Source organism: Somniosus microcephalus, chromosome 8 (assembly GCF_052327205.1).
Source record: "Somniosus microcephalus isolate GS21.2 chromosome 8, FLI_Smic_1.0, whole genome shotgun sequence".
NCBI lineage: Eukaryota > Metazoa > Chordata > Chondrichthyes > Squaliformes > Somniosidae > Somniosus > Somniosus microcephalus.
The window spans coordinates 23462901-23478961 of NC_140994.1; the positions used below are offsets into that span (position 1 = coordinate 23462901).

Below are 16061 nucleotides of genomic sequence, written 5' to 3' on the forward strand. Positions count from 1 at the left end.
TTGCCCTTAAGGGGTTGGGTTATGTCTACCTTGTGAGTTTAGCATGAACTAGTTTCAAGGGGTCTTTATGGGCTCAGTGGCAACTCTACTGGCCAACTTCTGGACAGGGAAGGAGTCAGAGGTAAAACTGCCAAATGTCCTGTTAAAAGGGGCCACATGACCACAAAGGCACACATGTTTAGGGTCAGTTGGTAAGGTCTGCCAAGACAGACAGGCAAGACCTACCTTAAGAAGAGAGCTGACCAGGTCTAGAGCAAGCCTTGGTCTGATTCAGTGTTAGGACTAGCCAAAAACAAGACAGCTAACTGGGACGGTAGGGCGATTTCTTAGAAATAACTTTTCCTATTTACAAGGAGGGACTAAAGATAAGATGAAGTAAGGTAGGATTTGCTATAACTGTTATCACACACGTGCCTTTACTGATTAAAATAAAGCAGCTTAATGATTCATATCTGGCATCGCTTCAGTGAAGTGTAAATGATTCTGCCTTCAGAGACCCATACACGAGGACACGTGTGAGGATCATGACATTCAGCTCGTATAACAAAGGGTTTCACTGTTGCACTCCCCCTAAGGTTATACTATCATATGTCTTTATATTGAGTCTGGAAAGTAAAGTCCTGATTGTGAGGGACATGGGTTCGCTTATGGGAAAGACTGGTGATACTGACCTGAGAAAATATTACATAGTTACATAAAATTACCTAGGCCAAAATTTTGCCGGCACTCAGTGGACGGGGTGGGTGTTAAATTGAAAATGATTAACTGCGGGTCAGGAACCCGCTGTCAAAACGCGCGCACTGGACTTTCCCGATGTCGGGTCTGCCAGCGCTGAGCAGACCCAACAGACAGCGGCGGGGGTGGGGGGGGGGAGGCAATTAAAATCATTAGTGGCTTGTTTACAGCAACTTAACAATGCTTTTTTCCCAGCTTTTTGAATTTGACATGTCGCCCACCGATTTCTCACTGTACCTAGACCTCATCTGTCAAGCTGAGGTGGGAGGTCATTGATCATTGAATCACCTGATGAGTTGACAGCTTCAAATGTCAAGTCAAAGCTCCCAGCTGATTGAGAAATGTTCCCTTAACCACCAGCTTCTCTAAACTGCATTTCCACTACAGATTCAGGATGCTGCAAGTCTTTACACAAGTCTCCATCCAGTCTAACCTCATTACCTCTCCCACCATTGACAGATCGCTTCTGTCATCTCTACTTCACCTGCCATCTATTCCATCAGCATCGGTGCACTCTATACTCTCTCACCTTGGTCCTCAGAATCACACCACGATCAGCCTGAACACCAACAGCACCAGGCACACCAGCAGCACCAGGTACACCAGCAGCACCAACCTTCTCCGCAATCAATTGATGCTGCACAGGACACAGTGCATCAGGACCCGACCACATTGCTGCCCGGGATGCCAGGGATGGCCTCACCATAGCCAGGTTTACTTCACTTGACACTGTACACCCTGGCTGCCACATGATGCGCCAGGTTGGCACCACCCCACACCAACAACATAAAGCATCCCTACAATGCTCAAGCCATTCCTTTCACACTGACCACCAGTGCGGGGGTACCATTATGTCTCACCATTCACTGCAACTCACTATGACACTTCCAAAGGTGCACAGAAATCTGTTCAAGAATGCAAAGTGTTGAAAATAAATATTTCAATGTTTGACAGCACATTAACAGAAACTTCACATGAACATTGGCTAAAACACACAAGTGCCTACCCTTGCGTGTTGTTAGTTAGTATGATTGGGTTAGGATGAGGGTGTGTGTTAGGGGTGGCTAGTGAGATGGGGAAGTGATAATGTAGATAGAGAGGGATGGGTGGAGGTGGAAGGTAAGTTGGTGTGAATAAGGTTGTGCAGGAGTAGGGTAGGGAAGGCAGAGTGATGGGGATGTGATGAGCGGCACAGCAGGATGAGGTTGAGTGTGGCTTTGCAGTAACATTTCGTGATCTACTGAGATCATTGAAAGGTTTGTGTCACTGCAGCCTTGTCCTCCTGACGACATCCCTGCTTTTGTCCTCCTGTGTAATGTGCAACCAGGCTGTGTTGGTCTCCTGGGGAGGTCTCTTCCGCCCATGGAAGGGAAGAGAACCGCCCTACGTGCTGTGACTGCCTCCATAAGCATATGGAGGGAGTCATGGGAGAGCCTGGGTGCAGCCCTGCACCTCTGTGCAGTGCTTGTCAGTGTTTGCAGCACCTCAATGCTGTAGAAAACTGACAGCACAAATGTCAATATCAATTTGCGCATGGTCCCTAAGGAAACTGGCTAATGACGCGTCATCAAATGACATAATCAGACCCACTTCCTTCAATTGGCCGGGAAACACGTTGGGCGGGCTTAACAAGCCCAATCAGGGGAAAGTCATGTCAGAGGCCGGGATGGAGACAGGAGCAGGGCAAGGACCAGACAGCAACATCGTCTGTCATGGACCCGCCGAGGTAGAGAAAATCGCAGCCATTGTATTTATAGCACAGAACTTGGCCATTCGGCCCAACAGGCCTATGCTCCACACGAGCCTCCTCCCAACTTACTTCATCTCACCCTAGCAACATATCAAAGATCTAAGGCAGGCCCAAAATTTGTAACAACCAGTTAATGGATGAGGGAGAATTGTAGGCCAGGGCACCAAGAGAACTACCTGCTCTTCTTTGGATTAGCGCAATGTGGGATCTTTAACAAAGATTGAGCAAGTAGGTAGGGCCTTAGTTTATCTCAACACGATGCTGGAGTCTCAGTTTTGATAATGTGTTTAGGTGGTGTTGCGGGCATTAAATCGGCAACTTTCCACCTCAAAGCTCAACTGACCCTTCTGTGCTGAGTGAAATGTCATCTCCCAGCAGTCACTTGCTTTTATTCTCTAAAACATGCAGCAATTTTCTTTTTCTATTAATGTGGTTGCTGACTATTAAAATCAGTTCAAATATAGTTGGTCTCTTCTGCCAGTGAGGGTTGAGAATGATGTATTATCTGGAAGTCAGGAATGGTAGAAAAGCATTAAACAAAAGGCAGATACCTCATTTTATTATCCACAAGTTTTGAATACCTCACAGCTCACTTCCTTGGGTTATAAAATAACTTCCTTATTTTCCTTGCTCCCTTTCCCACAAGTTTTTACCCCTCTTCCTCTCCAGCTGAGGTATGGCTCCACGGTATCTCACCCAAGTGGCTGTTCCTCATGTGTAAGCCTATACAGTAAGTGTTGGGAGGCTATTTGAGCACAGAGAGCTCGATCCTCTCCCCACCCGATGAAGCAGGTATGCTTTGACGTAAGAAAACTACTAGGCACTTGGTCTAAGCGTTAAACAAAGCTTTAATCAACTGTTTAATAACATGGAAGTCTAGTTGTGTCCTTCACTAGTTCCTGTTAAGAATGTCCTGCGCAAGCTGGGCCCATGCCCGAGTATTTATACTCTCCCTGGACAGCACCACCCGTAGGCCGCTCAGTATTATTTCATAAGTCTTTCTTTCACGAATGACTGATTCATGTCATGCTTATTTTTGCATCCTTTGTGAGCTCCTCTTCTGATGACCTTGCCTTATCAGTCACTGTTTGACTTTCATCAAAAAACATGCATTTATATAGCACCTTTCATGTTAACATCCCAAATTGCTTCACAGTCAATTCATTATTTTAAAATGTAGTCACTGTTGTTATGTAGGCAAGCACAGTAGCCAATTTGTACACAGCAAGGTTCCACAAACAGCAATGAGGCAAATGACCAGATAATCGGTTTTGGTGGTGCTGGTTGATGGATAACTATTGACCAGGCAACATGAGAACGCCCTTGCTCTTCTTCAAATAATGCCCTGGAATCCCTGGGTCCACCCAAACTGGAGGGTTGAGCAGGAACATGACACACATGGAGCTAAGGTGGCAAGGGTCTACCATCACACAAAGGCGGTGGCCAATTGGCATTAATACATTTTTCTTCTCTTTTGGAAAAGAAAGGAGAAATCAGCAAGGGAAAACACTTCCAAATTCCATAGAAAATGAGAAAGAGGTAAAAAGACAAAAGGAGGTTAGAAAAAGGGGAGAGAATAAAAAATATATCAATGCCACTTGGGTGCCCTCTGAAGCCTGTGTGACAGACTCTTGCTGCTTTAACTCTACAACTTGTCCCCTGATTCCATCTCCCTTCCTGATGCCCACTTAAGCGTAACCTAACGATGTGTAACTTCAAGGTCCTGCTCAACACGAGCTGAGCTTGAAAACCCATATCCAGCCCATCATCAAGATCCCTTACTTTCCACCTCTGAAATGTCACCTGTCTCCACTCCTACCTCATCCGTGCTGCCCTGAAACCCTCATTCATGCCTTTGCCACCTAGCTGTCCCAAAAATGCAGCAACAGCTGTAATCTCTTTGTTGTTTCCAGAACGGCACAAACCACCAGAATTCCACAGCGGCTTCTGTCCTGAGGCTTCTCCAACACCAGCCTCTTTAATGCTGCCACTGTAGACGTTACCTGTGTCTTTCACCACCACAGCTGATTCACCGGACTGATACCTGGGATGGCAGGAATGACGTATGAGGAGAGATTGGGTCGATTGGGCTTATACTCGCTGGAGTTTAGAAGAATGAGAGGGGATCTCATTGAAACTTATAAAATTCTAACAGGACTAGACAGACTAGATGCAGGAAGGCTGTTCCCGATGGTGGGGGAGTCCAGAACCAGGGGTCACAGTCTAAGGATAAGGGGTAAGCCATTTAGGACAGAGATGAGGAGGAATTTCTTCACACAGAGAGTGGTGAACCTGTGGAATTCTCTACCACAGAAGGCAGTTGAGGCCAATTCATTAAATATATTCAAAAGGAGTTAGATATATTTCTTAAGGCTAAAGGGATCAAGGGATATGGGGAGAAGGCAGGGACAGGGTACTGAGTTTGGATGATCAGCCATGATCCCATTGAATGGCGGAGCAGGCTTGAGGGGCCGAATGGCCTACTCCTGCTCCTATCTTCTATATGTTTCTGACAATTTTAACTCCCATGTTTAAAGCCTAGCCCTGAAATTGTAAAGTAATGTAACTCTACTATAGCAGTAGAGGCACTCTGTCATCTATCCCCAGCATCGTACATGTGCCTGGATTTCCTTTTCTCTGTGTGGGCCTGTACCCAATGGTGCGCGCCTGAGATAGGTAAAATATGCCCGAGAGGAAGTTAGACTGCTGAGCTCTTGGTCCTGGCAGAGTGCGCGTCTGGTGCGCTCCACTCAAGTTACCCCAGACAGTGCAAATTAGTCTAGTGTTTCTTCAATTTAAAAAAAGCCTAGTTAGGTCATATTTTGGGCACTGAACCCCTTTAACAAGCTTCCATAGAAATGTATACTCAACAATCTTATGCATTTGCTTCTCTTTTACATTGGCAGGATTGGGAACATCATGTGAATGGAAAGCATCACATCCAGAACTGTACACTCTTCTCTGAAAAGTAAGTAACCCATCCAGATTAGCTTCGTTTGTCGAGGTTAAATTATTTTTTTTTTCTTGTGATCCACACCGACCCATGATCAGATACTCAAGAACAAATCTCCATTAGTTATAATCATAGATTATCCTTCAGATCACTCACCACTGTGATGAGCTTTTGGTTTGTGCCCAGCTTAGTAATACTGCTTGTATTAGATGTCCTGCACATCGATACACCTGGGCTTTCAGAAAGTAATGCTCTGTAATTCCTTGAGCACTGTGTTTCAGAAGTTCAGTTGTATAATTTTCTGTTCCAGGGGTTGTTCATGCATGACTGCAAACATTTATCCCTCACTTTTTCCATTGTTTTTCCATCACTTGGTAACCTGTTCCCAGACCGCTGTCAGAGCCGCTGTCACTCTGTAATACACTATTAATTATGGGTTTACTTTCTTTCTGATTTTCCTTCCCTTTCTTTGGGAGAAGAGCTTCATATCCACGCAGCAACTTCTTTGATGTATATTTTGTTGCTCTAATCTCTCTCTAATATCATAATTAGCAACTCACTCTGTGGGGAATTTCTGGCACAGACCTGTATCATCACCAAGTGCCAAAACACGTTAATGGATCTGCGTCCCCCGCCTTGGGTCCACTTTTATAAGTTATTTTTTTTTATCAGCAAACCTTTGATCTACCAGCGAAAGGGTTGCAAAGTAGGCCCATCAGCAAGGTTCAAAGCTGCTCTAAAAGAGCCTACATGATCACCAAGTAGCCCTGACATCATCTCAATGAGGCATGGACAATAACGTGGTCTGCTATGTGGGCCTTTCAGTTTATCCACAAATGTTAGGATTTAGTTTTACACAAAACATCTATCTGAATGATTTTATATAAACAATTTTAGATCTATAAATGACAACAATTCCTGAAGATAAGAAGTAAGAAAATAGTCACCTTTCTATAATAGCTATTACATCCTCAGGACACCTCAAAGTGCTTTACACCTATTGGATTACTTTTGAAGTGTAGTCACTGTTGTGATATAGGCAATAACTAAAATATATCCATACGTGTCTTCCTTACTACAGTGTAGGAAAACCGTCTGTTCTTCCCCAGCAAATGCATGGATCTCAATGGAATAAGTCTTTTCAGTTTCTGAGATACCTGGGCCAGTGAAGAGGTTATCTTAGAGCATCTCTGTTTTTCTGCCATTCTACCTGTGTCGTTCTTACTTCATTTTTATTATACATTCTGATTTTAATCCTAGTTCAGGCATTGGGTCAACTCATTTTACAAGATCAACGAATGGAGGTGTCAACTCATGTGGAGCCGGTACGATTTTGAATCTTTCTGGTAATCGATCTAAATCTATTATATATCGGTGCACTCCTTTGGTGCAGAAAAAAAATAAACAGTTAAACACAATGTACAGTGCATGTAACGTTAACTGTGCATAGTTGGCTAATGTTAAATATAGCTTTGTGTTGAATTTAACATCAAGTCCTTAATAACAGTGTTGATGCTGGAGAAAAATGTGGAAAACATTTTATCAATTGTAAGTGGATTGGGTGGAAGGAATGAGTATCTCAGTGCAGCAAGATAGTCTCCATTAAGTCATCCATCAATGAACCATACTTGTACATTGTTGAAATCCTCTAGTTAAATGGTGACATAAAGGTGTGATTTCCATCACAGTGACGTTAAATTTGTAGTATAAAATCCAGGGTTAGGGGATACCTGGTGCAGGTAGTCTCACCTTGGTTGAGTATGATGCTGCATGGATCTCCTAGATGCATTTTAAACCTACTTGGAGTTTATTTAAACATGCCAGTGTGGACACTCCTATCATTTTTTTTCTCACTCCTTTCCTGTGGAGAAGTGATTGGTATCTGCTGAGCACTGCCCCGGAACAGGATGGGAGAGGTGGGAACTAGTAGTGTGGGGATATCAGGCAGGAATCCACATCCCATTATTCTGTGGCACTGCAAGATGGTCCTGTTCCAGTTAATCCACACAATGAAAAATGGTCCTTTATTGTTCATAAGCTTATTGCTACACAATTGCCGGACCCAGAGTAGCATTGTACACCTGTCTGGTACCTTAATGAACATCCCTAATTTTACTTCACGTTATTGTCCTTTATCATTCAGACCTTCCATCAGATGGCAGTCAATCTCACTTGAAGACATTTCCCCAACCAAGTCATGGATTCTCTTCAACACCTTCTGGATCCAAGGTATTTGCATTCCTAGATGCTCAACAGATATACAATTCACCTTAGCATCATTTTCTATTTGCTTATTTTTTTTAAAAACGTTCTCAGGATGTGGGCAATGCTGGCTAGACTGTATTGTTGCCCATCCACCAAGGGCAGTGGGCCTTCATAGAGATTTTTGTTTCGCAACTGAGTGGCTTGCTAGGCTACTTCAGAGGGTATTAAAAGAGAACCACATAGAATGGGTATGGGATGACAGGTTCCCTTCCCTGAAGGATGTTAATGAATCAGCTGGGTGTTTGTGACACTATAGCAGCTTTCATGGTCATTTTTAAGGTACTAGCTCACATTATTGAATTCCATCTCACAACTTGCCATGGTGGGATTTAAACTCATGACCTCTGGGTTGCTAGCCCAGAACCAGAATCAGAACTGTAAAGTCCGCGCCTCAATAATACACGGACTTCGGGAGAACAGTTTAACAGGTACTTTACTGAACAGGAGGGCAACGTCAGACTGAAAATACAGAAGCCTGCTAGGGCCTTTAATACAGGGGTGGTCACTGCCGGTACTGCAGTCTAAAACCAGTTCTTCCCTTAAAGGTACATACACAACAATTACCACTACTGCCCCTGCTGCTACGATTACTAATACTACGACTACTTGTGTTTAATGTAGAAAAATGTCCCAAGGTGCTTCACGGAGGCTTAAGGGGGAAAAAAACGACACTACTGTAGCTGTATAACTTTTTTTAGTAATGAATAAGGCTGTGACAACAGTATTCCTGGAATCACTTCTATGATGTTTAGTAGATCCTCTAAACTAGCCATGCTCTCTCCTTAGGTCTCTGCTTATGAGAGCAGGTGTTCTGTGACATTGGCCTCCCACTGAGTTGAAGGTTTATTGCTGCTCCACCCCTTGAAGGGATAATTACTAGTCCTAGCCCTTTTCGGGCTACCCCAGAGCAGGCGTATTCCCCAGACGTTCACCTTCAACTAAAGTTAAAGATAGCCAAATTCTATAAGATGCTTAATTGGGTCTAAAGGTTCAGACTATCTCTCCCTAAAGGAAAGGAACAACGTGACGATGTTACCGTCCTCTGGATAGCACTTTTAATAAGTTTAACTAGACTGCAACCTTCCGGATATTTTGAGGGTCCGGAATACCCCCCAGAATTCTGCAACTCCTCACAAAAGAGTGTACAGAAATTGAGTTCGCGAGATTGATACAGAAATACTACTTGAGACAATTCTAAAAATATATAGATTTATTTAAGAGTCGACATACCGTTAACAGCTGTTGAGTCAGTCGCAACATTAACAGTTCAAAAACAAATAGCTTATTTTTCTTATCCTCAGAGATCCTTATTCTCAAATCTTAACTTTGTACATTTTTGCATTTCTTATTCTTAATTCTAATCCAGGATAGCCACCAAAATCAAATACCTTGATTACCCGAGACTCAGAGTTGTAGGCTTACAGAGCGGTTCTGAAGCCGAGAATCGCTTGCCCGTTTCCAGTGACTTCTGATTGTCTATCTGAAAAGCTCTTATTTTTATACCTTTTTTTAGTGGTTTATCCTTTGAACTTTTCTGCTGATGTAAGCTAATTATCTCTAGTCATTTTTTTCTGTTGACTTCTTTCTATTCTTACTGTCAATTCAACTGTTAGTTTTTAGAATCCTGTCTCTGTGCTTAGGTGTTTCAAAACCCATCATAAAAAACAATATGACAGTAGTATTTATTTGATGTCATTCTTATCGAAGGTCTTCCATTCAATTCTTAATATTGGCTTAACTGGTTATTAGCAGATTCCTGTCTCCGTGGTGTTCCAAGTTCAATACAAACACAATGTAATTGCTTGGTGCATCTATTGAAGTCATATCTTCAAAGTATTCTGTTGGTATCATATTTACAAAATGTAAATTAAAAACATTTCAACTAGGGTGTTTGCTTGTTTTCTAGCTATCTCAATAGTTGTATTAAGAATTATGTCTCCTGTCTTCCAAGTTTAACATAAAAACTATTTGACCAGCAGGTGTTTCTTTTACTTGATGTCATCTTTTCAAAGGCACATGCCTCTTTTAATGTTTCTGTGTTCCTGTTCAACGTGTTAGTTTATAACACTTTACTTGGGTCATTCCATTGTGTTTCTCCCAAACTCCAGACCTTCTGGAAGCACCAAACTGCTATTTCAATAGGGCCATTGTTTTAGTATTTTTAACCAATTCCCATTTCAAAGCTTGTGTGGTGTTTTACAACTTTTGTGTTATCAAACCATCCCATCTCAGAAGCCTGTATTGACACAGCTTGTGTCGCTGAGGCTTTCCAGACTTTTAAACCATGTATCGTGTATTAATAAAATCAGAATGCTGTTCATATGATGGTGCATTTTTCTGAAATATGGCTTATTCCTTCACACCCTCACTGGGTCTTTATTTTTTATACTATTCCTTTTCCATGCCTCCAGTGTCTCAATAGACCTTAGACACCATGTTGAATGTCTTAGCAAGTTTTCAGTTTCTGGCTCTTCATGGGAGCCTTGCTTGGCCTCTGGTAAATAACCCGCTCGTTAATTCTATTGGCCTTCTTGAAGAGAATGTCAACTTCTTCTTGAAGAGAATGTCAACTTCTTCAGGGCCAAGGTTCTCTTTTGTAAAGCAAACGTACCATTTTGAAGAAGGCTCAACAAATTCCAAGAGATACAACAATCTTTCAAGTGGGCATATTGTGTCATTCATGGACAGTGGGACATTAAGGGTTGGGGAGGCGGGTTTGGAGGCGGGACTGCCGGGAAAATATGGCAGAATTTGGGGGCAGGTGCTGAACCCGCCGCCAACCCGCCTCCAGCTCACCGGCACAGAAAGCAGAATGGCTGCTGAACTGTCAAAAGCTGCAGCCTTCTGCTTTCTGGTCAGGAAGGCTTTCTAATTGAGTCTTGAGTAAAGACACAACTTAGAAGACAGATTGTCAGTGTAAACGATGACATTTCATCTGTCAAAAGCTCTTGACAGATGAAACGGCACTCGCTGACGTCACCTGTAACTGGCTTTCCCTTAATTGGCCTGCTAAGCCCGCTGGGCGGGCTTAACAAGGTCAATCAAGGGAAAGTAGCGTGGGTTGGCCACAAGTCGATGGAGGCGGGACTAAAACCCAACAAGTGGGAGTCCCGCCTCCAAAAGCTCCCCATTGACAAAATCCAGCCCTAATAGTCTGTACCTCTGTTATCCGTGTTTTCAATTATCTGCAAGAAGATTCCTGAGAGTTGGCAGACAACTAGGAGTCAAAACTGCCGGCCTTTTTTCTTTCAAAATGTCCCGACTGATAGCTTAACGGCAATGATCTAGTCAGTAGGAGCAACATAGATAGGTGCTGTGGGATGCATCTCTGCCCTTGCCTCACCTCTTATACTGCTGAAACCCTCATCCATGCCTTTGTTACCTCTAGACTCGACTATGCCAGTGCTCTCCTCCCACCTTGCAGCCTCCGTAAAATTGAAGTAATCAAAAACTCTGCTGGCTGTAACCTAACTCATACCAAGGCCCCGATTTTCTCCCAGCCATCCGGCGGGTTTTCAGGCGTGTGGGCGGGGAAAATCGCAAAAACAGGGGGTCGCGACCCCCCCCCCCCCGCCTGATTCCCCGCCCCATCTGACTTTCGGACCGCCGTTTCTCTCCGACCCGATTCAGTCCCGCCCGCCGCTGGCGGGACTGGCCGTCGGGACCCTAATCAGCAATTATTGGCATGTTTAATGCCATTTTAAGGGGCCCTTGCTATTTTCAAGGGTTTCCCACGCTAAACACGCCTGCGGGGAACCCCGCTGATGAAACCTGGCGTGAAGCATCCCGGCTTGCTTGCTCTCAGCTGCAGGTCATTCGGGAAAGCTGAGATTTAATCGGAGAGCATTTGTATTTTGAAGGACCTTGTTGTTGCAGGCTTGGGGCTACTTGTTTAAGGCTTAGGCACAGCTGTGGAAGGTTGGAGCCTCACACACTTCTCCAATGTGAGCTCCTGGGAAGCCCCTCTCGCCACCCTCACTCAGCGCTTCCTCAGTGGAGGCATCTACCAGAAACATGGGACGCCTTTTTTTCCTTCCCTTCTTGCCATTAGAGGATCTCCAGCAGCAGAGGCGGCAGCAGCAGAACCAGGAACAGCAGGATCAGCAACAGGAGCACCAGGCTGCTGCTCACTCACCTGAAGCTGCACAGGCCAGAAGGGGCCAGTGCTTGGAAGTGGCTTGAGAGCACCTTGCTGCGCTTTAGGGGCCATGGGGACCCGTATCTGCACTGGCAGTTCTACTCAGAAGGACTTCCATGAAGGTCTGGTTTCTCTGTTTAATAGATGGCCATCGCTCCTCAAGAGATGTCATTCTCTTATGAGCACTCACCATGTTTTCCATACCCTGGCGACTTATCTCCTCCATGGAGGTTGCCAACCTTTCCATGGTGATGCGTTCATGCGCCAATAACTCCACAAAGGCTCTGTTCATGGTCGCTATGGACTCCTCCATTCGCTCCACACTCGCAGTGACCCTGGAGACAAAACCTGCCAGAGACTCCTGCATCTGTGCATGGAGATCCATCACCTCTTCTCTTGCGGATGGACCCAGAGGCAGAGGGTCGACATGCAGCGCAGCTGAGCTGAGCTGGCAGAGTCCTGCGCCCTCCGACGAGGACTCTCCACTGCTGTCCCTGTCTCCAGAATCTGCTGAGGCTCACTTGTGAGCTGTGAAACATCAGGTGACAACACTACTCTATGTCCCGAAGGTCCCCCCGAGGTGTGAGTGTCTGCGCTGGTGCTGGGTGCGCTTACTTCTGCTGACGCTGCGCCCTCAGAGGTTGGAGCTTCCTCTGAGGAGTCTGGCTGCACAGCCTCTTCCTCCTCCACAGTGGGGACGGGGGCTCTGGATGGTCCTGTGGGGGAGTAGAGGAAGGAGTTAGAGATGTGATGCCAAGGTTACATGCACATTGGAGTTGGCAGATGTTCATAAGTTCAAATGATGTAGCTTCAGAATCATAACAGCGACTCATGTTATGTCAATGAGAGAGATGGCAAACTATTCTGTCACCAGCTTGCGGGACTGCCCCCGTCTCTCCTTCCCCAACTTCCGTGGCCACATCAGCCCCAACAATTTCCAGCACTCCTTCCTCCCAGGGGGTCAGGTGGGCTACTGAGGGTGGGCCTCCTCCAGTCCTGGCTCGCTCTCTGTCATTATGAGTTCTCTTTTCCTGCAATGAGGGAGACAAGTGGAGTTTGAGTGAGAAGGAAGGAGTGAGTGTAGAGATTGCATAGCATAGATACTTAGAGGGAGACAAAGATGGTGTGAGGCTGCAAGACCAAGGGCCCTCCCTGTGTGTTGTCAGCTGTGTTCAAAGCATCAGAGTGAGAGGGAGTGTGAGGGCTGCATGGTGGAATAGTTATGTGAATGTGAGCATAGAGAGAGATGAAATGGGTAAGGGTGCATGGATGTGACTGTGAAGTGGGATGTGGCGGAAGAGAGTGCTAAAGCTGGTGGGGAAAGACAATGGGGATCAGGCTGAGGGTGTTGGAAACTTCATTCTTACTTTTCCTGTACGGTGAAGGTCATGGAATTGTTTCCGACACTGTATCCAGGTTCTTCTGGTGACTCCCAGCGAGTTGACATCTGCTGACACCTGCATCCATGCAGCCTTGGTCTCAGTGGGAGGCCTCTTCCTGCCTGACCTAGGGAAGAGGACCTCCCTGTGGGCCCTAACCCCATCCAATAATGCCTGCGGTGAAGCTTCGTCGAATTTGGAGGCAGCTCGGGGTCTGGCACTGGCCACAGCTGCTGCAGGCTCCTCTGCCATCCTGTATGGTTCGTTTGGAAGCCAACAGAGGAAGCAATGCTTGCTGTGGACTTTGAAAGCACCACAAATGATGACATCATACTGTGGGGCTTTCTGACTGAAAATAGTCAATTAGCAAGGGTTCCCACACGCTAGAACTTAATTGGCCACTTGAGGGAAAATTGCGTGCAGCTGGCTGATCCATTTTTTTTCGGGTCGGAACCCGACATTCGGGGAACCCGAAAATTTCCCACACGATCCAGAAAATCGGGCCCCAAGTCTCGTTCACCCTTCACCATAGTGCTCACTGACCTACATTGGCTCCCGGTCCAGCAACTCCTTGATTGTAAAATTCTCATCCTTGTGTTCAAATGCCTCGCTTAAAACCTATCTCTTTGATCAAGCTTTTGGTCACCTGTCCTAATACCTCCTTATGTGGCTCGGTGTCAAATTTTGTTTGATAATCATTCCTGTGAAGCACCTTGGGACGTTTTAACACATTAGAGGTGCTATATAAACAACAACAACAACAACTTGTATTTATATAGCACCTTTAATGTAGTAAAACATCCCAAGGCGCTGCACAGGAGTATTATAAGACAAAGCATTTGACACCGAGCCACATAAGTGGAAATTAGGGTGGGTGACCAAAAGCTTGGTCAAAGAGGTAGGTTTTAAGGAGCGTCTTAAAGGAGGAAAGAGAGGTAGAGAGGTGGAGAGCTTTAGGCAGGGAATTCCAGAGCTTAGGGCCTAGGCAACAGCAGGCATGGCCACCAATGGTTGAGCGATTATAATCAGGGATGCTCAAGAGGGCAGAATTAGAGGAACGCAGATATCTCGGGGGGTTGTGGGGCTGAAGGAGATTACAGAGATAGGAAGGGATAAGGCCATGGAGGGATTTGAAAACAAGGATGAGAATTTTGAAATCAAGGCGCTGCTTAACCGGGAGCCAATGTAGGTCAGTGAGCACAGGGGTGATAGGCGAACGGGACTTGGTGTGAGTTAGGACATGGGCAGCCGAGTTTTGGATGACCTCAAGTTTACGTATGGTAGAATGTGGGAGGCCAGCCTGGAGTGCGTTGGAATAGTCAAGTCTAGAGGTAACAAAGGCATGGATGAGGGCTTCAGCAGTGGATGAGCTGAGGCAAGGGCGGAGACAGGCGACGTTACGGAGGTGGAAATAGGCGGTCTTTGTTATGCTGCGGATATGTGGTCGCAAGCTCATTTCAGGGTCATTCAGTTCTCTATCTGAATGCATGTAGCATTCGTAACAAAATAGACGAGTTAATGGCACAAATAACTACATATGGGTATGATCTTGTGGCCATTACAGAAACATGGCTGCAGGGTGACAATGCCTGGGAATTAACCATACCAGGTTATTTAATGATCAGGAAGGACAGGCAGGAAGGAAGGGGAGGTGGGGTGGCTATGTTAATAAAGGAAGGAATCACTGTAATACAGAGAAATGATATTGGGTCAAAAGATCAGGATAATGAAACAGTTTGGGTGGAGGTAAGGAATAATAAGGGGAAAAAAACATTAGTGGGCATAGTCTATAGGCCTCCGAACAGTGGCAACTCTGTTGGATGGAGTATCAATCAGGAAATAGTTGAGGCTTGTAATAAGTGAACATCTATAATTATGGGGGATTTTAACTATCATATTAATTGGACAAATCAAATTGGGCAGGGCTGCCTTGAGGATGAGTTCATTGAGTGTATTAGGGATGGGTTTCTTGAGCAGTATGTAACTGAACCAACCAGGGGGCAAGCAACCTTAGATCTGGTCCTGTGTAACGAGACAGGATTAATTAAGAATGTCCTAGTAAAGGATCCCCTTGGAATGAGTGACCATAACATGGTTGAATTCCATATTCAATTAGAGGGTGAGAAGGTTGGATCTCAAACAAGCGTGCTAAGCTTGAATAAAGGAGACTATAAAGGTATGAGAGCGGAATTACTCCGGGTGCTCCGGTTTCCTCCCACAGTCCAAAGATGTGCGGGTTAGGTTGATTGGCTATGATAAATTGACCCTTAGTGTTAGGGGGATTAAATACGTGGGGTTACGGGGATAGGGTGGGATATATGTCGGGCCGATGGGCCGAAATGGCCTCTATCTGCACTGTGGGGTTTCTGTGATTCTGTGTGATTCTGTGAATTGAGCAGAGTGGATTGGGAAAATAGATTAAAGGGTAAGACGATACATGATCAGTGGTGTACATTTAAGGAGTTATTTTACAACTTCCAAAAAATATATATTCCACTGAGAATAAAAGGGTGTAAAAGAAAAGACAGCCATCCGTGGCTAAGTAAAGAAATTAAGGATAGTATACGACTAAAAACAAGGGCATATAAGGTAGCCAAATCTAGTGGGAGGATAGAGGATTGGGAAAACTTTAAAAGACAGCAAAAAATAACAAAAAGATTGATTAAGAAAGGGAAGATAGATTATGAAAGTAAATTAGCAAAAAATATAAAAACAGATAGTAAGAGTTTTTATAGTTATATAAAAAGAAAAAGAGTGGCTAAAGTAAATGTTGGTCCCTTAGAGGATGAGACCGGGAAATTAATGGTGGGAAATATGGAGATGGCAAAAACACTGAATGAA

At 44.9% G+C, this 16061-nt stretch overlaps 1 protein-coding gene across 3 annotated transcripts in view; it reads left to right on the forward strand.

Annotated features, from left to right (window-relative positions):
* Nucleotides 1-16061, forward strand: part of rbm20 (RNA binding motif protein 20) — a 288851-nt gene that overhangs the window by 225921 nt on the left and 46869 nt on the right. For all 3 annotated transcript variants that reach the window (XM_085994352.1, XM_085994351.1, XM_085994353.1), the window contains exons 3-5: nt 5392-5453; nt 6699-6763; nt 7582-7667. In XM_085994352.1, coding sequence (XP_085850478.1) covers nt 5392-5453; nt 6699-6763; nt 7582-7667 — 213 coding nt within the window. The remainder of the gene's footprint in view (nt 1-5391; nt 5454-6698; nt 6764-7581; nt 7668-16061) is intronic.